At 29.0% G+C, this 24,799-nt stretch overlaps 2 protein-coding genes across 3 annotated transcripts; one reads left to right on the top strand and one right to left on the bottom strand.

Annotated features, from left to right (window-relative positions):
* Positions 1-149: 149 nt before the first annotated feature.
* On the top strand, positions 150-4,254 carry LOC145318483 (histone-lysine N-methyltransferase SETD7-like). Its single transcript, XM_080159750.1, has 11 exons — positions 150-191; positions 271-427; positions 525-761; positions 933-1,056; positions 1,322-1,431; positions 1,573-1,615; positions 1,850-1,934; positions 2,307-2,376; positions 3,063-3,107; positions 3,627-3,685; positions 4,125-4,254. The coding sequence occupies exons 3-11, from the start codon at positions 621-623 to the stop codon at positions 4,207-4,209; spliced, it is 762 nt and encodes a 253-aa protein (XP_080015876.1). The 5' UTR covers positions 150-191; positions 271-427; positions 525-620; the 3' UTR covers positions 4,210-4,254.
* Positions 4,255-11,036: 6,782 nt separating this feature from the next.
* LOC145320108 (uncharacterized) lies at positions 11,037-24,448 on the bottom strand. Of its 2 annotated transcripts, none has more exons than XM_080162548.1 (20): positions 24,335-24,448; positions 24,168-24,264; positions 20,376-20,460; positions 19,565-19,626; positions 19,338-19,395; positions 18,120-18,225; positions 17,423-17,496; positions 17,108-17,228; positions 15,807-15,914; positions 15,478-15,557; positions 15,047-15,265; positions 14,673-14,742; positions 14,269-14,304; positions 13,322-13,418; positions 12,982-13,096; positions 12,698-12,767; positions 12,321-12,396; positions 11,952-12,050; positions 11,627-11,693; positions 11,037-11,464 (listed from the first exon to the last, which is right to left on the bottom strand). In XM_080162548.1, the coding sequence occupies exons 1-20, from the start codon at positions 24,377-24,379 to the stop codon at positions 11,233-11,235; spliced, it is 1,917 nt and encodes a 638-aa protein (XP_080018674.1). In that variant the 5' UTR covers positions 24,380-24,448; the 3' UTR covers positions 11,037-11,232. The 2 variants fall into 2 exon arrangements, with proteins under 2 accessions (XP_080018674.1, XP_080018675.1); XM_080162549.1 differs by having other exon boundaries at positions 12,698-12,764.
* Positions 24,449-24,799: the final 351 nt, after the last annotated feature.

Below are 24,799 nucleotides of genomic sequence, written 5' to 3'. Positions count from 1 at the left end.
TTGTCCTGCAGTGTTAGGCAATTAGCACTGCAGGATTAGAGCCCCCTGCAGGGGCTAGACATAGGAGACAAGCAACTGTGAAAATATGAAGAAACACCCCTTAAGGAGTGTTGCCACAAAAGGGACTATACCCGAAATTTATTTTTTTCAGAGCAATGGAAACTACAAATTTACTCTTCTTCATGGAAATGGTAAGATTTTACACCTTTAAAATATTTCAAAATATATAAAAATTTTAATTTACATTTAAGAGTTATAATTTCTTTTCAGTCTGTTTTGATAAATTTGAAATAGAAATAATACAAGTAAATGGAACATATGATGGTAAATCAAGTATAAATGGAATGGTAGAACTAATAAATGAAGATAATATACTACAGGCTCCTGTTAGTGATAGTTGCATCCATGGACTGTTAAAAGTTCTTAGGTAGCAATTTTTTATATTGATTTAATAATTGAGAATACAATTATTTAACATAAAGAATTTTTTGATCACTAGTTTTAATAATAAACTTTTTTCCAAGGTGTAAACTAGGACCATGTGCAGCAGAAAATGATGAAATGACAGGTTTTCTAGCTAATAATTAACATTTGTAAACATGAGTTTATATCATCATTAAATGAATTTTAATTTAGAAACCCCATCATATCTTGATGAGTTGATATTTTACAGTGAAGATTCTCCAGATCCAAATAGATTTTCTTGGTGGTTTCCTGATGATGGGGGAGCAATTTACTGCACACCTAATAAAGATAGACAGGTTGTTCAACAAAAAATACTTTTGAAATAAAAAAAATTGACAGTATTTACAGATTAACTGTAATTGCTGGAAAGAAATAAATAAAAATATTTCAGTTTTATATTAATCTTTCAAATTTTAAAGACAAATTTTGTTTGAAACACAATATGTGCAAAAAAATCATCATTCTAGGCTGAAGGAAAAGACTGTATATATTTGTATCCAGACATAAAAGTTGGTTTAGTTGGCCAGTGGAGAAATGGATTAATGGTGACTGGCCACCCAGCCAGACTCAAAGGTTTTTCAATTATGTCAGGTAGTTATATTATTATTTATGTTAAATTGTGCTTGTTTTTTTAAGCAACTGTGTAACTAAAAAATGATTTAAAAATGTTACTAGAAATATTTGTTATTTTCAGGAAAAAATTAATTTATTAAAAAATTGCACAATTTTCAATTTGCTCTCATTTTCATTATTGTCTAATTTCAAGAAAAGCCAATGTGGTAAACTTTCATAATTATTGATTAGTGTAACAACATTTTATGGTCAAATATGTCATTACTCTGTTTATCATTATTAGGTATGCTGCAACCTAAGATGGAAATAATTCAAGATAGGCAAACATATACTTTCTTTCAATCCAATTCAACATCCATAACACCTGATCTTATGCTATCAGATATTTATGAGGTAAACAATTAAATCTTTCATTTTCTCTGCAGATAATTGGTTTACACTTTTTAAATTTATTTTTTGTTTTGCAGCTTTTACAGCTTTGATATATTTAAGATTTAGCTTTTTAAAAAGTTTTTAATGGTTATCTATTTAAAGGATATGAACATAGAAATTAAACCTTCCAAAATACCTTATGCAGGTAAGCTTTATAATCATATATCCATCTATCCTAAAATAACAAATAAAGAATTTCTAATGAAAAATTAGTGACATTCTCTAGCTCTAAAAATAAAAAACTAATATCAAATTCTATGCATCACAATAACTGATATAATTTACTGAAGGACATTCAATTACACATTATACACAAAAAAAAAAAATGCCTATAAAATAACAATTAAATTTTTATTACCAAACCGTCTATTCTAATTAGGCGAAGGTGTTTTTGCTAAAACAGAATTTAAAGAGGAAGATATAATAGCATTTTACAGTGGACTTATTGGTAATGCTGAAGACAGGTATATAAATAAAAAAATATTATCTTGTGCAAATGAATGAATAGAATGTAGCAATAACTTATATTTTTAAAAGTTTAAATACAGGCTTTTTTTACCTAAATCTTTTGCATAATTGGCTTCTAAGTACTTAGTCCTTTGAATAATTATTTATGCTTTGCATTTTATATATTTTCTTGAACTGATCCACAACGGCACCAAGGGGTAAAAAAAAACATCCCTGAAATTTATTTAAATTCCCTTTTCGCTGATTATCCTGGGTTTAATTTTTCCAAAGAATAATTTCGAAAAAGGAGGGGGATTTACCATTAACTCCTGGGGCGAAGCTGCTTCTTTGTTAATAAAGGCATTCTTAAATAAAAACTATAATTTCAGTCCAGCCAGTGCGTATTCTTCTGTTTCTACATTGATGACCTGGGACAATAAGTTTCTTCATGTACCACGGGTAATGTTATACTTCTTTAGGGTCATGGAAAGTAAACGAAGTTTCGGGTTTCGTAGCATTTTCACAGTAGCTTTTGAAAAAAAGCTATTTTGAAATTCAACGAAACTCGAAAATTCATTGTCTTTCCACGTTCCCTTTTTTAAACCTAGCAGTTGCGCCCATATAGGCATCTAGGGGCACCTAAGGTGAGAGGGGGGGGGGGAGTCGACCCCACACTTTCAATTTAAGTTTTAAGAAGGATTTTTTTTCTTTTTCTTGGGAGGGTGGTGGTACCTTCCTCCAAAATACATTCCAAAGACCTATGTGAAGCTACATTGAAAAGGAAAACCCTATCAGTTCTGGGGTTAGAGATCCTTATTTTTGAATATTTACAGTATTGTGATAGAAACAATAAAAGAATACTGATTGATTATTGTTTCAATATATGAGACATACATCCTTATAATAAAGTAAAAGAATGTTTGTGTGTCTGTCTGTTTGTACCAAAGGATTTCGCTTACCACTGAACTGATCAACCCCCCCCCCCTAAAAAAAAAAATAAATATAAATTTTAAAGAATGGGTTTTGAATTCAACTCACCCCTCCTCAAGTAACCCTAAAGGCCTCTAGGGGCGTAGCCGCTAGTATATAAATATTTCAATAATCTGGTTTGATATATGTGATAATCAAATGAGATTTTATTTTAGGAGTATCAAAGTAGGAAGAATTTTAGAGCATCATCAGGACATAAGGTAACTTTTTTTTCGAATTTGGCATCAAAACCAATTAATATATGCTAGATTGGAACCGGTTCTAAGCCCTACTGAATAGTCATGTATCGTATTGTACTATATCCAGTTTGCTACAAATATAAAAATGTACATTTATGATATTAAGACCAGATTTGTTAGGCCATGCATTTTAATCTTATAATTGTACATTTTTATATCCGCAGAAAGCTGATACAATCCTTACAAGAAAGTAAGAGGATCTCTATCTGTATTTGCCAAAGGATCACACTAACTGATGACCCGATATTGTTCTCCTTTACACTGTAGCTTTTCACAGGTCCTGGTACGGTTTATAACTATTTTGGGGAAGGTACTACTATCCTTTAAAGAGTTTTTATTGATTTTTTTTATTTTTACTCATAAAAAATTGTCTTTTACTCAATGTGATACATGATTTTTCAGTATGGCTAATAACTGGTTCTAATCTAACGAATGTTAATGGGATAAAAAATTACATCCATTAATACTATTAATCTTTAGGTTAATCATGGAGAAAATGGAGATGTAAATGCATTTTTAAGACACTGTGAAACTGCAAGGTATAATAACCATTTTTCAACATGTGCAAATAACAGACAGCCATCGTATTACTTTGTATTAAAGACTAATGCCCCTAAAACCCATGAGTGCTTTAATCAAAAGATTAAGGAAGATAGACCTATGTAAGCTTCCCTACATGGAAAAACTCAATTATTTTCGTAGGTCAATAAATCTTTAGACACAAAAACTACTTTATATGATAATTTTAGTGACTTTGCCTCTAGAGGCCTTAATGAATACTTGGTGGAGGGTGGGGGGGGGGGAGAGTCATCTTTTCCCTATTTTCAATTTTAGTTATTGAAATATTTTTTTTTGGGGGGGGGGGGGAGAGATCACCAGTCCAGCAGTTATTTAGCAAGATCCTTTGGTAAAAATAGACAGCCATACATCATATTACAGACAATCATTTAAAAATTGTTTTAAAGCCCTTTATTTTAGGTTTGGTAAGATAACATGTGTGTTTGCTGGCAGGGACATTACACCAGGAGAAGAAATATTATATAACTATGGATATAAACCTTAATAAATTAATAAACCAATAATAAATTATAAATATATCATTTACTAAGTATATTTGCGATAACTTTTATTTAATGAAATCTTCCAATTTTTAACCTGTACAAAACGGCCTGCTTAATTGCTTCAAGATCCATGTCAGATCTATATAGGAAATAAATGTCTATAAACGAGCTCAAGTTTTCCAAGGACTATTCGTTGAAAACTCATAGTGCTCCAATAATCCATAATAAACTCTCATTGCCCAGAACGATAAGACCCATTATTTTACTTTATTAAAAACAAATTCATTTTTTTCATTTCATGTTGCTATTTACATTATAATGAAGTATTTAATTTCTAATCATAAAAAAGAAAATTTAAATTTATGATATAATAAATTTAAGAAAACTCTGTTTTAAAAGAATTCGATTGTGGCGACACTTTGTGTGTTCAAATATTGAACTAAAATTGTAATCATATAATAAACCCTTTGGTGATGGCAATGTAAAGAAAAAAATATAATTTAAAAGATCTTTTTAAGATCATTTAAATTATTAAATATTTACTTCCGTTTAAATAGTAATGCCGGGTGAGGAAAATAGATTTATTGAGAAATATATATGCATATAGAAAACTAGCCAATAGGGAGATAGTTATATCGAGCCAACTCTAGTTTTATTATATAAAGTAGAGATCTTTTTTGTCCGTAGCGAAGGATCTCGCTAACCACTAAACCGATATGATCCTCGTTTTCAGTGAAGCTTTTAATATGTCCTGGGATGGTTTTAGGCTATTTAACTTTGTATAAAAAAAATCTGGGTATGGATTTAGGCTATTTTCTGTTTTCCCTTATCCCTTCGAATATAGGGGCGCAGCCGCTAGTAAACTATAATAAACCAATAACAAACCAATAAATATAACATTTTCAAAGTTAATAAAGTTACATTGTTATAAGACCCTTTTTGCGTTGTCATTTATATTGTACATGTTATTGTTTAGTTCTTACATAAAATCAATAGCAGCCGAACAATCACATTTCTTCCTTCTAGTTATGGACTGACGGACAGACACAGTTAATTAGAGAGTAGCTTGTTCAATGCATCTGTAAATAAAACATTTTCAAATCTTTATAAAGTCACTTTTTATCTTGTTATTTAAATTTTACATATTATTGTTAATTCTTACATAAAAGTAAAAGAATGTCTGTATTCGTGCCTATAAGCCAAGAAAATCACATTTTTCCAATAGCGTCACGGACTGACAGACAAGTGAGTTATATAGTAGCTTCGCTACTAACTAGTACAAGCCTAATTGAAAATAGAAAATTATTATTTCTGGCTTTTAAAAACTTATGGTTTATCAGGGGAATAGTTTGTATTGTAGCAATCGCACACATCGTAAAAAGCGTGCAAAAAATGAAACTTTCCCTAAAAGCGCCTAGTCTAGCACAGAGCACCTTGTTATTAAAGAGGAGGGGGGGGGGTATCTAGTGCTCAATGGGAACTTTGAGGGAAATTAAAGAGAAACTGTATTCAAACATAACCTAAATAAAGAAAACTGTACAAAAATACTGGTCTGTCATACTTTTTGTTGTGGTAAAATCAACGTGTGTAAAATGTGCATATGCTATCACAATAGTATACATAGATATATTGACACGGGATAATTTGTTGTAATTCAAGGTTGCTAATATGGACCTTATTTATTGGTCAGTTCTTTCATTCATTAGAAGGGGGTAGGGTTAGCCAGCTGCAAGTATAACTCTAAGGGAGTACATGAAAATCTGGTGCAACAGAGTAATAATAAATATCCATTTGTTTTTGCAATACAATGGTGAAACCAATATATGCATGTACGCTTAATACCAGGAAGGGAAGGGACAATGGGCTTTTTATTACACTTGCCCCAACTTTTTATAATATCGTTTTCTTATTCGTTGACTCAACAACTTTAGGGGCTTTTATTGAAATTTTATTGGTTTATTGAGTGTCTAATCGTTTCAACCACTAATTGTAATCTACAGAATGGGTCACTTTGTGTATTATAATTGAGGATGTACATCAATTTATCGGCCATTGTCTAATCTCTTTAGATTCCTAGCCTCATACTATTCCATATTTTTGTGATTGATACTAGAAGGATAAGACAATGGCCAAAAAAATTATATACAACCCAATGATGATATATACAATTTTTGGGATATGAGCATTTCACCTACTTTAACTCGAACATCTGATATAGCAGCAGTAGAAACTCTTTTCTCGTATTCATTCGAATCCGGTGGATAGGAACCAGTTCTCATCCATACGAAAAAACTATGTCTAGCATCGTATTATATCCAGCTTTCTACGAATATAAAAATGAACAATCATAAGATTAAAACCAGTTTTTTAGCCGGTGCCTTCGGCACCTCGGGGCTAAAAAACCAAAATTCAATAAAAGTACCCAAAGTTTTCGAGACAACAAATGAAAAACCGCTCTGATAAGACTTTGGGTACAAGTGTAATTTACAGTCCAATGTTCCCTCCCTCCCTGGTAAGACTTGATTAAAAAGTGAAAGTAGAAAAAAATACCCACATCAGTCAGTTGGGTTTGCAAAAAGTCTTCAATCCCCCCTCCCCACTCAACCTTATCCTCCATCAGCTTTATAGTATATTTATTCAAACGTAAATTGCGGCGCACTCCGACAAAACACTCCCCCTCATATATCTTAATAAATGAACAAGGATGACAAACATCCATAAAATCGAAGCTATAAATGAGTAGTATGGACAGCCGAACAATAACTAGATTCTAGTTTCTAGGGGGACAACCACTAGTAATATCCTTATACTAAAGTAACAGGATGTTTGTCTGTTTGAATGTGTGTCTGTACTAAAGGATCTCGCTAACCGTTGAATCAATCGGGTTCTCCTTAACAGGGTAGATTCTCATAGGTCCCGGGAAGGTTTTTAACTATTTTGGGGGAGGGTACCACCACGCTCCCAAGAGAAATTTTTAAAAAAATTGAAATTTTTAAAAAAATTGAAATTTTTTTTACGTTCTCGATTTTAGAAAGAGAGTTCAACACGAACATAAACGTCTAACGCAATAGACATATTTTAAATATTAAAAAAAAACATTTAAAGTGCCACTAGAGGCCTTTAGGGGCGTAGCCGCTAGTAATATAATAATGCATAATGGCTATGGATTGATCTTGAATGTAGAAAAGATTAGTGTTTCAAAAATGAAATGTATGTAGGGATCTTCAGGGATAAGACAATGGACAATAAATTATTATTATCTATTAGGATTATAATTATTGGTTCAAAAGTTTGTACACTACTAGTTAATAAGCAACCAAAGCTTCCAGAGATTTAAGTTAAAAGAATGGTGATTATAAAACTTTGGGTACAAATGTAATTAACAGTCCAATGTCCCCATCCTCCCAGTTATGTATGTATTTAAGATATTTATGGTTTTCTGTCTGGCTATTAGGAATTCAGAAGCCACTGAACCGATTGGTCATAAATCATTGGTCATATAAATCAAATACAAAACAAGGATACAACATCTATAAGTAACGAAGCATAAAAACATGGATGGATAAACGAACAAATGTTTGCCATAGAAAGAAAAAGGAATATAGGGAATATGCAATAATAATAATAAAAATCACAAAACCTTAAAAAGCTATTTTATTTTTCTTGAAGCATGAATGAAAGACAAATGTATAAACTAGATAGATGCGCACAGGTAATAGGAATCTTCACTAAAAATTTCAGCTGTTTATACTAAATCGCAAATTACATTTCCCCAATATTAACTGACTAACTAACGGACGTACTGACAGACAGACAAAGTAAATTAAAGAGTAGTTTCACCACTAAAAAAGACACTATAAATATTAAAATAAGGTGTATTAACTTTTTTACTATTTATTTAAGATAGCTAACCGGTTCTTTTAGTAAGAAGTAGATATAAAATTTTTCATAGAAATCAGATGTGCAATCGTTTTTTTTGTAGACCTCTTATTTTTTAAGTAATTTAAGTTTAAAAAAAAAAAATAAGTCGATCTTAAGGTACTAAAATGCAACAAAAAAAAAGAAAGAAAATGGCCATTATGAACAAAAATAGTAAGATCTTTAATTTAACACCTTACTTTTTCAATTCTGTCAAGTAATTATTGAAAAAAAACGATTTTTTTTAAACCCACGAGAATAAAAACTTTGAACTAAATTTTATCATTTCCCAGGCATAAGAAATAGGCATTATATATACTGTTAGAATGAGAAAAATATTACAAATCCATTCTAAGCAAAATTGAAATAAAAAGTTTACAATATAGTTTATAAACTACAATAAAAGGAATTATATGAAAATATTATATTATATTATACAGGCAACCACCTTATTTTTTGAATTGAGAATAAAAATGGGAAGGGGGTAAAGAGGGGGTAACTAGGGGATGACGAAAGTGTTGCCTGTACAACAAAATACAATAGACCATTTTTTCATTTTGTATTTTTTTTACTTTTTTTCAATTTTGCTTACAATGGATTCGTAATATTTTTCTGATTCTAAAGGTATATATGAACCCATATTTTTTTTACCTGTGAAATGATAAAATTAAGTTCAAAGTTTTTATTCTCGTGGGTTTAAAAAAATCAATTTTTTCAATAATTACCTGACAAAATTCAAAAAGTAAGGTGTCAAATTAAAGATCTTACTATTTTTGTTCATAATGGCCATTTTTTTCCTTTTTTTGTTGCATTTTAGTACCTTAAAATCAACTTAATTAAAAAAAAAAAAAACTTAAATAACTTAAAAAATAAGAGGTCTACAAAAAAAACGATTGCATATCTGAATTCTATGAAAAATTTTACATCTACTACTTACTAAAAGAACCGGCTAGCTATCTTAAATAAAAAGTAAAAAAGTTAATACACCTTCTTTAATATTTTTATTTTATTACCAGTGCCATGATCGAATAAACAGAGACATACATTTTAGAACAATATCAAGTATGACCATATGTACTATCAAATTGGTTGTTATTATTTTAAATTAAATTTCTATGGATGTATAAATGCCAGTGTTGGATGTATTTATGACATATAATTGAAAACGTATGGATGTGTAAATGCCAGTGTCAGATGTATTTTTGACATATGTATAAAAATATTGGATGTATTTTTGCCAGTGTTGGATGTATTTATGGCATGAGAATCAATTTTACGGTCATTTATACAGTAAAAATTCAGTTTGTCATAAATACATCCATTGCACTGGCGAAAACACATCCACTGTAACTTTCCTGGATGTGTAAATGGCAGTCCCCCTTATAATATCCTTAAAAGTAATGCTCTAAAATAAGAGCGTAAATATCTTGCAGAGGGTGAAAAAAAAAACCAGTGTATTCATCTATAAGTCTAAAAAAAACTGTATAGATACGGCATATTGTTTTTAATACATTTATTACAGAGAAGCGTTGCTTATAACATTGATCCTAGTTGTCCCAGGAATCATTATTACAAAAATCAGGTGAATAGGGTAAATGCATTACGTAAAAAAAAATTGTAAACTTTTTTGATGATTTTAGATTTGCTACGCTTTCTAAAAAGTATCTTATTAATACAAGAATTAAGTTTAAAATCAATAAGACAATTCTAACATGCCTAAATCAACTCTCTGCATACCAACAGGGACTTTAATGGATAAGACCATAAATTGGTATATAATCCAGAAACACAATTTCACAGATTACAATTATTGGTTGAAAAGTTTCAACACTTCTAGTTTAAAACCAAAAACCAAGTACTCAATATTTCTAAGGCAACGAATAAGATATCGTGATTATAAACATTGGGTACTAGTGTAATCTACAGTCCCATATCCCCTACCACCCTTGCAAAGAAATGATACGTGAGAATGAAATGTTTTCTAATATATTCTATACTAATATTTAGGCCACAGTGTGTTGTGCACGAATTGTTCACATGTTTCTTATTTTAATTTTTAAAGCCAAGCCTTTCTATGATTACCTATTAAAAGCGAATATTTTCCTATCGATTAAAATTTTTTTAAGATAAACAGTTAGTTACAACTTATTATAAAGCGAACCAACTGTATAATCGTTACACGAATGTCTTTGTGACGTCTTTTTTGTATTTTATTCTATAACATACAATGTCTGTCTGGTAGCCAGTCCGTCCGTAACCCTATGGGGGAAATGCGATTTCCTTAGCTGCTATTTAAAATAGACAAGTGAAATTTTTGGTAAAGTTTTTCTGTATGAAAAGGAAATCAAGTAAAAGACGTTGAAAATATTTTTTTATCAGTATATAATAAAGGTTTCGTGATTTCTAAGAACTATCATACATTTACCAACTGAACATCTTCTCCATAATTTATTTTGTCTGTTTGTCCTTCTATGTTTAGTGCTTCGCTGCTTATGGATGTTGTCATCCTTGTTAAAATTTTGTTAAAGTTCAACTTATGTATACTATTTCTTATTAAAAAGTAAAAGGTTGATTGTCTGTCTTGGTAGCATAAGATCCCGCTAGACTTAAATGGTTTTCCTTTGCAGTAAAGCTTCTTAGCTAGAAATAGTTCACAACTTTTTTTTGGAGGGTACTACTACCCTTCAAAGAGAAATATCCCTGGAAAGAATACCAATTGTTTTTACTTTACATTTTACAAACTGAAATTTTTTTATGTAATATTTCTAAATATACTTATACTTGTAGGTACTATCCTCCCAAAAGGTTTAAACCTTTCATGAGAGTAATATTTATTGAGTATTAACTTCTTTGGGTGTAGGCATACAGAATGACATCATGTTACTCTTATACAAGGATTGAGAACATAATATTTTTGAAATTAACCAATAACAATATATATATTTCACAAATCACCAAACATATATAAATAACATTATTAACATAGCATTACAAGAAGGTAGGTACAATATAATTTGCATTAAATAGGCTGCATTGTTTTGATATCTAGGAAGACTAAGAACACATTGATTAAATATATTTTTGCATTTGTTAGTGTTTGAAAAGTCTTATTCAAAAATATAATTGTACACAGTGTCAAACATTTTGGACAGGAAACCAAGACTTGCATGCAAGAATCCTGTTTTTTCAGTTTTATCTCTTCTCTTAGCAGAATAATTATCTCTTCTTCTGGCATTATTTGTTGAACCTGCTTGAGAGCTATTCTGTAACACTCTGCAACGTCTACCACGCAAGCATTGACCAAAGCTTAGCTTACACACTTCTGGACATCTCCTTTGCCTAAGTAAAATTTATCACATTTATTAATTATGGGGTAAAATCATAATATAATCACAAATTTACTAACAAGAGAAAATATTTTTCTCATATATAATTTATAACTGAATCATGGGTTGTTATTTAAATAAATAAAATATTACAAAAAAAACTTTCATTTCTTACATTGCCATAGATGCAGAGCCAAGTAGCACAGATGATGCAAATGTGAATGGTGGCACCAAGGCACTACCTAAGAATTATACTAAAGTTATTTCAGATTCATTTTATAGGATATTAATGAAATCTTATAGAATGCAAATAATAAACTTTCAAGAGTTTGGGAAAATGCCAGTTATCAAAACCTTAAACTTAACTTGGTCAACTGTACCTAAAAGTCAACAAATTAAATTAGTAACCAATCTTTGATTTGAGAACCAGTTGTATATATTTACCCTCTTGGATAAAGGCATAACAAAATAAATATAGTAATTGAAAATTACTCAAGTACCTGCAATAGCAAATGTACTAGCAGCAGCAATTGCTCCAATGCCCACTTGAACTTCTCTGACTCCAGGACAATCATTTCGACAAGTACCTTTACCTTTCTCTGGGAATTTTTAAATTTTGTTAATCTGTTAATTTGAATATATTTGCATTTGTATTAAAATATATGGTAATATGTAAAGGAACTGCAACACTTTTAAGTACTTTTAGTATAAAAAAATTTGTAACAGCATTTTAGCATTCAATTCTCTGCAAAACTTGAAATTTGGCCATTCTTCAAGAATGTTTTTTTTTATAAAACAGTTTTAAAACTTAAGCATGTAACAAATTGTATCAAAATAATTTTCAGATTTAAAAAAAAAAGTTATATTACCTGTCATACAATAAAATGAATGGTCTGTATGTCCTTCTTGGTCATATGACCAACATTCAGTCATATTAAAAAAATCCTTAATATTTATTAAAAAATAATTTAATTTCAAATTATTTTAAAATTCATTAGAAACAGTTTTATTGCTGAATAACAATGATTCAAAGCCATATTCTAATAATGTTTTTAAAAGTGGCAATTGTAAATCAAGGAGGATATAATATTTTATTAGAAAAAAGTTTTGCTGTTTTTCTTTTCAGGATAATTTTGTTCTAAGAATTTAAGTTAGTAGTTTTACATGTACTTTTTTTCAATATTGCATGTAAACAATTTTAATTGATATACCTATCAAACCACTGAAGGAAAGAAAGAATAAGTACCTTGGATACAGTAAAGTCACATGGAGATAATTCATCAAAGACTGTGAATGCCTTGCAGGTAGATTTGCTGCTGAATAGTTTAAAAAGGGTAAACCTCATCGCGAAAAAATATTTGATAGCTTTATTTTTAATTTTCTGCAAATAATTATTAAATAAAATGACTGAAATATATAATTCTAAATTTGCCCATGACACACATCAAAATTTCTGTATGAAGTATGTATGATTTCTATTATAAGTTATTTGTACAGGAAAAGTATTCTTATTATGAATTCAACATTTACCTTGATATTTTTTTGCCTTTTCCCTCAAGATTCCAACAGGATTTAGGTAGTTCATAATTTTGAGGCATTTTCATTCTATATTTTGTTGCAATCCATGGCATAAAACATCGAGCATCTATACAAGTATTTAGAAAAAAGAATAAAATCAGGTAAGCCGTTATGGGAGATTTGGTACCTAAAATTTGTTTTTAGTTTCAAATATTTTTTTTTACAAAACCCTTTAACCATGGAAACATCATATATACAATTAAAGGGTATATTGTTTTTAGATAACAAATATTATTGCATTTCTTCTGTTTCTAATTCAGAATCTATGCATGAGCAAAATGAAATTAATAACCTGTAATGAATGAAGGATTGATTGACTTTCTAATAAAAACATCTGGTAAGTCTGCATCATTTGGTAGATCACCAAAAAATTGTACTTGACAACCCCTTCATAAATGGTATAAATTTTCAATTTAAAATAAATGATCTATATTGTTTAAATTACAAAGAATACTTATCAGTGTAATAAATAAGATAGGCAAATTTACCAAATCCTTCTGAAAATAATGTTAGTTTTTCACTGAATGTACTTGGACCCTATAATAACTTCAGAACATCTAAATTGATTAGTTCCTCACCAATGTTGAAAATTTTCAAATTACTTTTAGTGGTAAAATTTTACATTTCTCTTTGGAGTACATTTACCTTATCTCCTTAATTGTCTTATTTTGTCTTTCATTTTCATTGTTTGAATTTATTCACAATCCAGTATTATAGATAGGTATTAAAGCTTCCATAAACTGTCTCTAATGTTTCTCAAACTCTCATACTTTTGATGTTTTCAATTTTAAAGTTTTGCTGTGAAATCAAAGCAAAAAGGTAAAACACCAAATTAAACACTTTAGAGAAAAATATAAGTATCTTTATATAAATATCAGTTCAGTTCAGGTGTCTAAAATTATCCGCATGCAATAGGAAATCCTATTGTATAATTTAATAGAAATTAATGTTGTTCAATCATAGTTAAAATCTTGTTAAGAATTTGTATAAGGTTTATTAAGCATATGAAACAAATTTGGGGTATTGGGTCTTCTTATAAGATATTTTGAGCAGTGTATTTACTGCAGGCTTCTTCTAAATATCTACTAATCACTATTTTTTTAATTATGTCTTACAAATTTTTTCCTACATAATCTATAAAACTAAGTTCTTATTGGGCACAAGGAAAAGCAACATGGTTTAAGCTTGACTATCATTTTTATTTGCATCCCCCTTCTAAAATCTTTATTTTCATTTCCTGTGAAAGCTTAGTGGACCAAAGAAGCTATATCTATTCTGAAAATACAAAAATTATAAAGATTAAAGACTAAATCCCTTTTTTTTTTTGCAGAATTGAAAAATATTTCTGAACTAAAAATCCCAAAATTTTACTGAAATTAAAAAAATTTGCAGTTAAAAATCCTAGGTAAAACATCTTTCAATTCTACCACCTTATTTTAGAAAGTCTTCTGTAATGCCAGTTTTGTTGATGTTCAAATTAGTATATGTTTTTACTTTTTCAGAATAATAAAAATTAATTTGTATTATTTTTGATCATTTTTTGCATAGCTAAATAATTTGTATTTTTAAAATGTTGAAATGTTTACAAAATTTGTATTTTAATTGACATTAAAAAATTACTATGGATTAATTATTGTACTTACATTTTTATATGGTCTCATTAGCCCAGATCCAGATAATCCAAAATTTGGACAGCTCATCATGGTTGGATCTCTGTGCATTTCAAAAATAAATATAAAAAAATGTTCATAATTTGAAAGAAATTTTTAACACTTGAAAATTATGCTATTATTTCTATGAATAAGATGAAAAAATTGAAAATAGACCAGCAAATTCACATTCTTATTAATAGTTAATAAAATATTCATTCAATAAACTAATTTTTCATCTCAAAGAAGCCATTTATAAGTTACAACAAAAAATTTAAGTAGATTTGAAATAATTGCTAATATATTTAAGATCGTTCTTCATCACCAAAATTCCTGAGAGCTATTTATTACTATTTTTAATTTCCGACCTGAAACAGGCTCCTGTGGCTGGATAGTATGTGTTAGTACCCATTAAGGGATGGTCCTTGCAATCTATTTTTTCCATCAAAGCCTCTTTTAGAAAAAAAGTTGAAGTTTCAAAGTCATCAAATAATACAGATTTGTATCCACCAACACTTCGAGTGTTTACATCTGGTGAATCCCATCCTGCAATTTTACCCTTCAAGTTCAATTGATTTATTTTTGACCTAAAACAATTTTTAAAATTTGTAACAATTTGTACACTATTTTTGACAAAAGTTCTGTTTAATTAATTAGACATATTTTATTGATTTTTTTGGTTTTAATCAGAACACAGAAAACAGTCAATCAGACATACTAAAAGTTATAGTTTATTAAAAGTTCATTACAGTACATGAACTACACATATAATTATATGACAATAAGATATTAAATTTACCATTTGTCATAATCTGAATCACTTTTTGGGAGACAAGCAGGCCAAATGTTTCTTGGATTGAAGTAATTATTGGTAAAATTCTAAACATAAGTTTGAGGTTTTAAAATTCACCCATTCCAAGGGGCTACTGCTAATCCAACATGTTTGTGAAAACAAGGGGATAGTGACTTTTGGAGCATTTATATAAACTATAAAATATATTCTTGCTGAAAATTAGGTGAGGATTACTTTAAAAATGTGGATTTTATGGCTATTTAATGTAAATAGATATAAACAATAAATTTGTAATTAAAATTATTTTTGATATTATATTGTTTAAAAGTTCTTACCCTCAAAATTCTATCATTAACCTTGTAGACACTTATGTCATAGCCATTTAAGATGTTCCTAGGGTCATATGATGGATGATTGTGATACTCTAAAACTTCCATGGCCAACTATGTAAAAAAGTATTTTTTATAATGTAAATTAATAGAGTTAACAGGAATTTGTTTTCTATTAAGTTTTGATCACATAATACATGAAAGGGATTGGTAGCTATATGGTAGCTGTATGAATATCAGCTGTGATTATGCAACCATAAATTTTCTAACCTCAAGATATCTTAAAGATAAAAAAAAAACAGTTCTACTTATAACCCTGGATTTTCAAACAGAAGATGCAACAAATGCTAGAATGACAAGCAGTAGAAATACAAACCCTTAAACTACATACCCTAGATACAGCAAAAGAATTACTGCAACAAATATTATGCAATATAGTTTTAATGGTAACTTTCTGAACATTTGTAATTTTGAAATTTTTTTCTTTGATGCGATTTAAATAAAAGGCAAAATGCTTTAGGAATTGTGGAAATTATCTGGTGTTTGTTATTTAAACTGTTTTTAACCTATTTTTGAAAGGTATATCAAAAATATACTCTGACACCTGTAGAATCATACTGCAAAGCCAAAAATGAGAACAATTGCCCACGTTGATTTTTATAAGGATTTTAAAGTTTTTTTTACTATGGAATAAATAAATTTTACTGAATCATGATGTTTCTTTCCTTTGTGGGTAAAATACTCAGCTCTTAGAGTGTCTTGCTTCATAAATATTGTATGCTAGTATACAGTAAAGTTAGGTCTTTTGATTTTATCTATCAAAACTAATTAAAAATTAATTTTTTACAATATATCAATGAATTAACATAAAAAATCAAAAGAGCTATTTTTTTACTATCATTATCTTTTTATCATATTATGAAGAAAAATGCTTCAAAGCAAGAATTTACCCAAAAAGAAAAGACAGTTCACAATTCAGTAAAATTTACTTTATCCATAGTAAAAAATAAACTTTAAAATCCTAATAAAAATCGATGTGGGCTATTATTCTCATTTTTATCTCTGCAGTTCCATTTTACATGTGTCAGAGTATATTTTTGATAAATAGGTTAAAAGCAGTTTAAAGGGTTAATTGTTCTAGCAATTGTAGCTTTTATTGTTTGATCTTACTGGGGCTGGACCTAGTACCAACAAAACTTATTTGTGTGAGACAGTAGAAAGTTAAGTCAGAAAATTCAATTAGCCTTAGAAACTTACAATACAAATCTTGATTATTTGTATTTGTACTTATATGATGTCAAAATTACCTCATTTTCCAAAGAACTATACTGATTCTCTGTTTCTACACTGACCTCTCCACATACAATAACAAGATCTTCCGGTTCTGCTTTTACCATATTTGCATTATTTCCACAATGTATGCTTGATCTAAGTAAAAAATATCTCAATCGAAAGATTTTTCTTATAAATTGTATTAATATTAATATTATTTGTAGATATACTACCAATCATATTAGTTAATTTTAAAAAATACCTTCCTTTTTCCCAAAGAAGAAAATATATTGGAATAAATTTAGGTTCAAATGTTGATCATTTTTTAATTATAATTTATTAATATTTACCTGCAATTAATGACAAAACCATTATTTCCTCTATTATTACAACAACAGCTTTCAAGAATTGTCCCATCAGAATCCTAGATGTTTATACAAAAAGATATGATTGTGATTTGAAAAGTTGCTAGTGATAATTTAGGTTTTAAATCCAAAAGTATTTCACAAATTTTGTCATTGAAATTTAAAGCAGGAAAAAAACAGCTGAAAAACTGCTAAAAATATAAAAAATATTTATGTTTAACCCTTAATGGTCTGATTTTTTCTATCTTATTTTCTGTGTGTGAATGATAGAGGGCTGACTGATAGAGTTGTATTTTTTTTTAAAACCAGCAACCTGGCAGGGTCATCCAGGAAAAGATCAAAACTTTTTTTTTAACTTAGGCTAAGCATTTTATGTTACCAAAATACTAAAAAATCCTATGAGAGTAAATCTTAACATATTAAGATAAAAAATTGTAAAGAAATTCAACCCCCCATAATATCATTTTCAGATGCCTATAACTTTTTGTGCAATTAGAGCTGGAGGCTTCAAATTGAGGTTTTGTGTTAGAGCAGTGTATTTCCTGCTGGCTTTTAAAAAGTATTTCTTCACCAATGACTGACTTTTCTAGGTTTAGTTTAGGATATGCCCTAGATTGTAATATTTAACCTGTACATGCACATACAACTAAAAGACAATTGGGTAAATATATTTTCTTATTACCTTGCATACAAAATTACAATGAGCAGCTGACACAAGAATAGTTGGACTATATGAAACATCTCCTCTAGGTCCATATATCAAGCTTACTCCACATTTATGATATCCTCTAAATAAAAATAATAAGTACAAAATTAAAAACTTTTGTAAATTCACAATGTTAAAGTGATCGCGAAGCAAGTTTTAAAAATTTGACATATGTTTGGAATTACTTAGTTAATCAGAATTATGACCAAAATTTTGCTAAATTTGATATAAAAGTGCCTTAAAACTCCTATTTTTAAATTTGCTACAGTATAACTAAAATTCATTGACACAATTCTGTGCTAAACAAACATTTAGATTTGTAACACAGATGGAGTTAATAAAATTAATGCTGCTTATTATGCAGTTATTATCAATTTTGCTTATTGACAACTGAAAAAGTTGCAATTAAGGTTTAAAAATGTTGGACCAAATGTCTAAAAAGATATTTTTCAGCTTATTTTAGTGCAACTAACATGACAGGCAACCAGAACTAGTGAGGAATAATTTATTATGGAAACACAATTTTAGGTGCCCTCAAATGGTTTTAGAGAGATGTATTATTAGTAATGCACAGTTGTATTCAGTATAATTTTTGTTATCAATGTTGTGCCAAAGTGCCTCAATAAAATGACCCTTAGAACAGTAGGAAACTGGTAGTGGATGTATCATTTATTAAATAATACATAGATATACAATTAAAAATATTTTGATTGTGTAATTGTAAAACAATAAAATATGTATAGTCTAAATATTTTTTACGGTTCTTTATTGATATTACAATTATAAATGATGACAATAGGAGCTCCTTTAAATCCACAAACAATAAAATATGTATAGTCTAAATATTTTTAACAGTTTTTCATTGATTTTATAATTACCAATTAGTTTTCTCTTAAATACCAAATTTATTTTTCACTTTTTTGCTGTACAAAAGATGATTTTACAGCAATTTCTTAAAATAAGTATTAGAGCTGGAAAAATGTTAGAGACCTTTTTAAAAAGCTCTAATATCTGTTTATTCTATAGAATGTGAATGAATTTTCATGATGAACATGAAAGACAAAGTAAGAGAGATTTATTTGAATCACCCTGTATATATTATTATAACTGTGATCGATTCCTAAACATTTTAATTCCCATTCAATTTCAAATGTTATGATTCAGAACTTACAATTTTAAAATTCATATACATACCTGTAGCCAGAAGTTCTTAAAGAACATATCCATGGATATTTTCTGTTTGTATTTCTTTCTAGAGTAAATCAAAAATAAAACATATTTATCCATTAACTCCTATGTCCTAACATTTCAAGGTCTATATCTCCAGTGTCATAAAATTTCATTATTTGTGTATTTACAATAAATTTTTATAATTAAATTACTTGAAAAATTAATGCCTTTCAAATTGCTAATTATAGAACCTTTAAATGAAACTTGTGGTGATGCTCCCTGTAGTCTTGTCAAAAGTTGTTTTTCTCCATTCCTTGAAATAATTGATTTTATGCTTGTTATTTAAATAATTCAAAGGTCAGCCCATATAAAAATTTAATAAAAATATACAGTAGAACTTATAAGTGCTTAGAATCTCAAAATAAATAATTTTTCAAAAAGTGTTTAGATGTAATTCATACTATAGAGTCTGTACTATTAATCTCAATGACTGTGTATTACAAATTTCTAAATTCATGTTTGATTCTTTTCCAATCATGAATTGGTTTTCTTTGTTCTTATTTACTGTTGAGATACTTAAACAATGTTGTTCAGTAATTTTTGTTCTCAAACATAATAGTATTCTTTTCTGTTTTAATAAAGCCTAGATAAGGTTTTCTCAAAATTAAAATGTAATGTTTAAATAGAAGAATAGAAGAATATGATACTCATATTGCTAAACCACAATAAAATCTTCTTATTGGAAATATAAATAACATTATTATACTATTATTGATTTTTCAGATATATTACAAAATATGAGAATACTTGAAAAAAGTAACTTGCAAGTGAATGAAGAAAAGTTTCAATAAACATTCAATATAATGTGAATTGTAAAGGGATGTGGGCGATTGTATTCATGTACATAAAGGTGTAATTTTGCCAGTGGGTAATTTCAAATTATACACTAAAGAACCAAATTGACAAAAAATACTTAAATTTTGGTCTATTCACAGTAGCTTTGCTATTGCTGCTAAAAACTATTCACTTATTTGTTTATTAGAAAAGATAAAAGAAATTTACCATGTATTTGAATTTCTATTGATACTTCTTTTTTTTCTACCTGGTGGTAATGGATTACAGTTCCCTGGGAATGGATTACAGTTCCCTGTTCATGAGTTACAGAACTGTTCATGTAAATTCTACACTAATCAGTATTCTTTTTTAACCTATAACTGTTTTTTCGATCTCATTTTTTGTGTGTGTGAAAGATAGAGGGCTATAACTGAGTGACTTTTTAATTATGGGTATGACACATAATTGAGAGTTCAGTTAAATTTTTTTTAATATCTCCATCCTAGTGGGCACAGGATGCCAGCAAACCTGGCAGGGTCATCAAGTTAAAGAGCAAAAATATTTTTTACACTCAAACAAATCATTTAATCTTACCAAAATACTAAAATATCCTCTAGTAATAAACCCTTATATAAAATATATGTAGATAACCTCAGGTTTCAGGTATGATCCTTCAGGTCCTGATCCTCCAGCCTATAAAAGTATAAAAGCCTCCTGTGACCACAATTTTTGACTTAAAGATTTCAAATTTTAAACTTAAGCTTTTCTTACATATTTACATAACATATTCAAATTTCATAAAGATCCGACGCCGTTTTCCCACCAGCTGTGAAGGCTGGCAGCTGTCAAAATTTATTTTTTGAAATCTTTAATATAAAATTTACATTAAGGTACATTACATTAAGGTACATTACTTACTACTAATTGAATATAAAGTTTAAAATTTTAAGTAAAAAAATTCAGTCACAGGAGCCTTTTAAAGTTTTCTGGAGACCTGGAGGATCATACCTGGAATCTGAAATTGACTCAAACACCTGTATTTTATATGAGGATATTTTGGTATTTTGGTAACATAAATTGCTTTGTTTAAGTCAAAAATAAATTTTTGCTCTTTACCTGGAAGACCCTGCCAGGTTTGCTGGCATCCTGTGCCTGCCAGGATGGAGATATTAAAAAAATGAACCTTGTAAAAGTGTCGAACTATGACGTCAGAAAAAAATAACAATTAATCAATGAGAAGCCAGTATTCACTGAAATTGACCAATGGTAAAATATATAGTGGTCTCTAATTGGTTAATTATTAATTTTTTCTGACGTCATAGTCAGACACTTTTACTGGGTTCTAAAAAAATTTTAATTCTCAGTTATGTGTCATATCCATATTTAAAAAGTCACACAGTTTGGGCTTTTTATCTTTCACACACAGAAAATGAGATAGAAAAAAACGGAGGACGGGGGCATTCAACGTTCCCCTCCCCCATACCGTTAAGGGTTAAGGGTTAAACTGAATTAAGATTTAAATACATCAAAATAATTTAGTAAATTATATAACAACTAGTGGCTTCGCCCCTAGCCTCTAAGGGCTTCACCCTATGAAGTTATGGGAAGTCAACCCTCCTAAATAGAAATATTCAAAAAGTTATTCTTTGTTTAATTACTCTGTGGTAAAATTAAACCCAGGTTGTGCGTTGTATGCACAAAAATTTCAATTTCTAAAAATTGAACCAAGGTTCCTTGCCGTATACACAAAATTTTCAAATCATAAAAATTAAACCCAGGTTGTTTGCATACACAAAAATTAAAATCAAAAAAAAAAATTTTAATTTTTTTTTTTGGGGGGGGGATTCATGGGGGCTTTGCCCCATGGTGCAGTGGGGTTCCTCCACCCCATATACTGGTTTTTGTTTCTAAAAATAAAAAAAATTAAATATTAAAAGTTGGGATATTTTTATTTTTGGGAAGGTTAGGGTGTCCCCCCCCCTCCCCAAGAAAATAGCTCAAGTAGGTATATTCCCAGATGGGTAGAGCCCAATTTGTTCAGCAGATACTGAGATTTTACAAAAAATGTAAATAATTTTTTTTTTGGGGGGGGGTGGTTTTTTTAGTTTTAGGGAGTTGGGGGTGTTTCACCCCGCAGCTTAAAACCATCACAGGACCAGTAGGTATATTCCCTGAAGAGAAGAGCCCAATTGGTTCAGCGGTTATCTTAAGCTTCAGACGGACAGACATCAAGCTACTTTGTATTATACACTAGTAAAATATAGGTTTTTTAGCCAAAAAGATTTAAACTATGGAAATTCGACCAGATATCAATTATTTATACCTATCTAGAGAGCCCCACGTCTTTATTTCAATCATAAGTGCATGGCCTAATTTTTTTTCATATTTTATAATAAAACCCTCTATTTTCCATAGATCTAACATCATTTCAACAAGTTTTATTCATTTATTTTATATGAAGTTCTTTTAAATCCACAATAATATATGTTTTTTTTGTATAGAAATACATTAATTAACTCAGATGACATTCAAAATTTAAAATAAATTTCAAAAGTATATAAAGATTTCAAAAAATTATTATAGCAATTCTGATTATCTTACTGGAATAGGTCACTAGGACGAACGAACATTAACACTTATAGAATAATCATGCCTAAGCTAACGGAAAAAAACTATGACCGACACTATTTTTAGAAAAGTTTTGCTTTTAATAGACACATCACTTTGATTTTGTAACTTATAATTAAAAATATGTTTATAAATGTGTTTTACAAGTATTACAAAGACCTGTTGGTTCCTTCATTTGCACCAGATTTACAAGAACGAACAACATTTCATTTTTCTCTATATCTTGGCAATTCTTGCGTTTTCTCTCACAAGCAACACAAATTATTTTTAATCTTTTAAATAATCTATTGCAAACTATGGCATGTTTGTTATTTAAAGGAAGCCTGCAAGAAATACCACGCTTTAACTGCTGAAAGACTGCCACAAGTAGACCCAATACCCCAAATTTGAAGCTTCAGCTTCTATAACAAAAAAGTTCTAGGCATTTTAAAATGACATTTTATGTACAATGAAAATTTTGAAAGAATTGCAGTGTTAATGTTATAAATTTTGAAATTAAACTACGTGGCCTAGAAACAAAATTATAAGCTTATTTTTGTCATAAATTTAGGCAAATAGTAACTAATTATATTTTTACAATAAAAATACCCATTTATATAGTCAAAATCATTAAAAAAATTAAGTTTAACTTGCGCTGTACTGAGTGTACTGAAGCCAATCAGAAGGCTGAATCAGCTAAACAACTAATCACAGCTGAGCTTGTCTTAGTTTCCCCCTTTGTTTTCGTTAGATTTTCGTTTAAAAATGCAATTTAAATCGAATTTTTTCATGGATTTTGACTATGAGATGTGGTGTTTTTATTGTAAAAATGTATTTAGTTACCGGCATTCTAAGTTTCTGACAAAGATAAAGTCATAATTTTGTGTCTAGGCGACGTAATTTAATATTGTTTTTTCTTTTATAAGCATTGTAAATCTTTCAAAATTTTCATTGTACATAAAATGCTATTTTGAAATGCCTAGAACTTTTTGGTTATTGAAGCTGAAGGCTTTAAATTTGGGGTATTGGGTCTACTTGTGGCAGTCTTTTAGCAGTTAAAGCGTGGTATTTCTTGCAGGCGTCCTTTAAGAAACAACCACACTAAGAATGAATTTTATTACTAAAAAGTAGGGACACTAAAAAGCTTCCCAGATTTTTCATTTTTTAACTTGCAGATATTTAAAATGAATTTTATAGTTTAAAAATATAATTTTACAGTTTTTTTCAAGAAAAAATACACTCAGTTCAAATTCAATTCATTCTTTAGGCCATGCGCTTATGATTTCAATAAAAACGTGGGGCTCTCTATATAGGTATAAATAAATGATATCTGGTCGAATTTCTAGAGTATTCATCTTTTTGGCTAAAAAACCTATATTTTACTAGTAATTATAGCTTATGATAGTTCCATGCCTAGATATTCTGAAATTGGACTTGGAATCCTCCGCAAATATAAATAATCTGCTACATATCCAATCAGTAATCTTGTTGAGTCTGTTGCATAGTTCACCTAAAAAAATATTATATAATTATGGTATTCTAAAAATACAATAATTAGATAAAATAAGATAAAACCTTACCAAAAAATTAAGTTCAGGAGCAACTTTACAAACAAATTGCAACATAATTGATATCAAAGTCTTTTTTAAAACTCATTGTCAAGGGTAAAGGAGTAAAAAAACAAAATAAATAAATAATAACTAGAATTATAATATATAAATATTACTAAAAGTTTTACTTTTTTAGAATTTACATTAATTAATAAACATCATCCAATTTAACAATACTTTTTAACAAATATTATTAGTAATTTAATGGTTTTAGAATAACATATGTGGCCGCAGCTCTTGGCTCCCTCCCAGCTTTTCAAAAATCCGCATGGAGGATGGCTGAACAACACTTACAGACGTTACATTATAAGAAAATGTAACACGATTGCCGCATTAATGCGAAAATAATTTGATACAATTGTTACTTGTTACACCTTTCCATTTTCTTACATAAAAATTACAACACACACGACGTACAGAAACATTGACAAATTA

Source organism: Acartia tonsa, chromosome 5 (genome assembly GCF_053477335.1).
Source record: "Acartia tonsa isolate MP-2025a chromosome 5, ASM5347733v1, whole genome shotgun sequence".
NCBI lineage: Eukaryota > Metazoa > Arthropoda > Copepoda > Calanoida > Acartiidae > Acartia > Acartia tonsa.
This window is presented reverse-complemented; position numbering and strand designations above follow the sequence as displayed.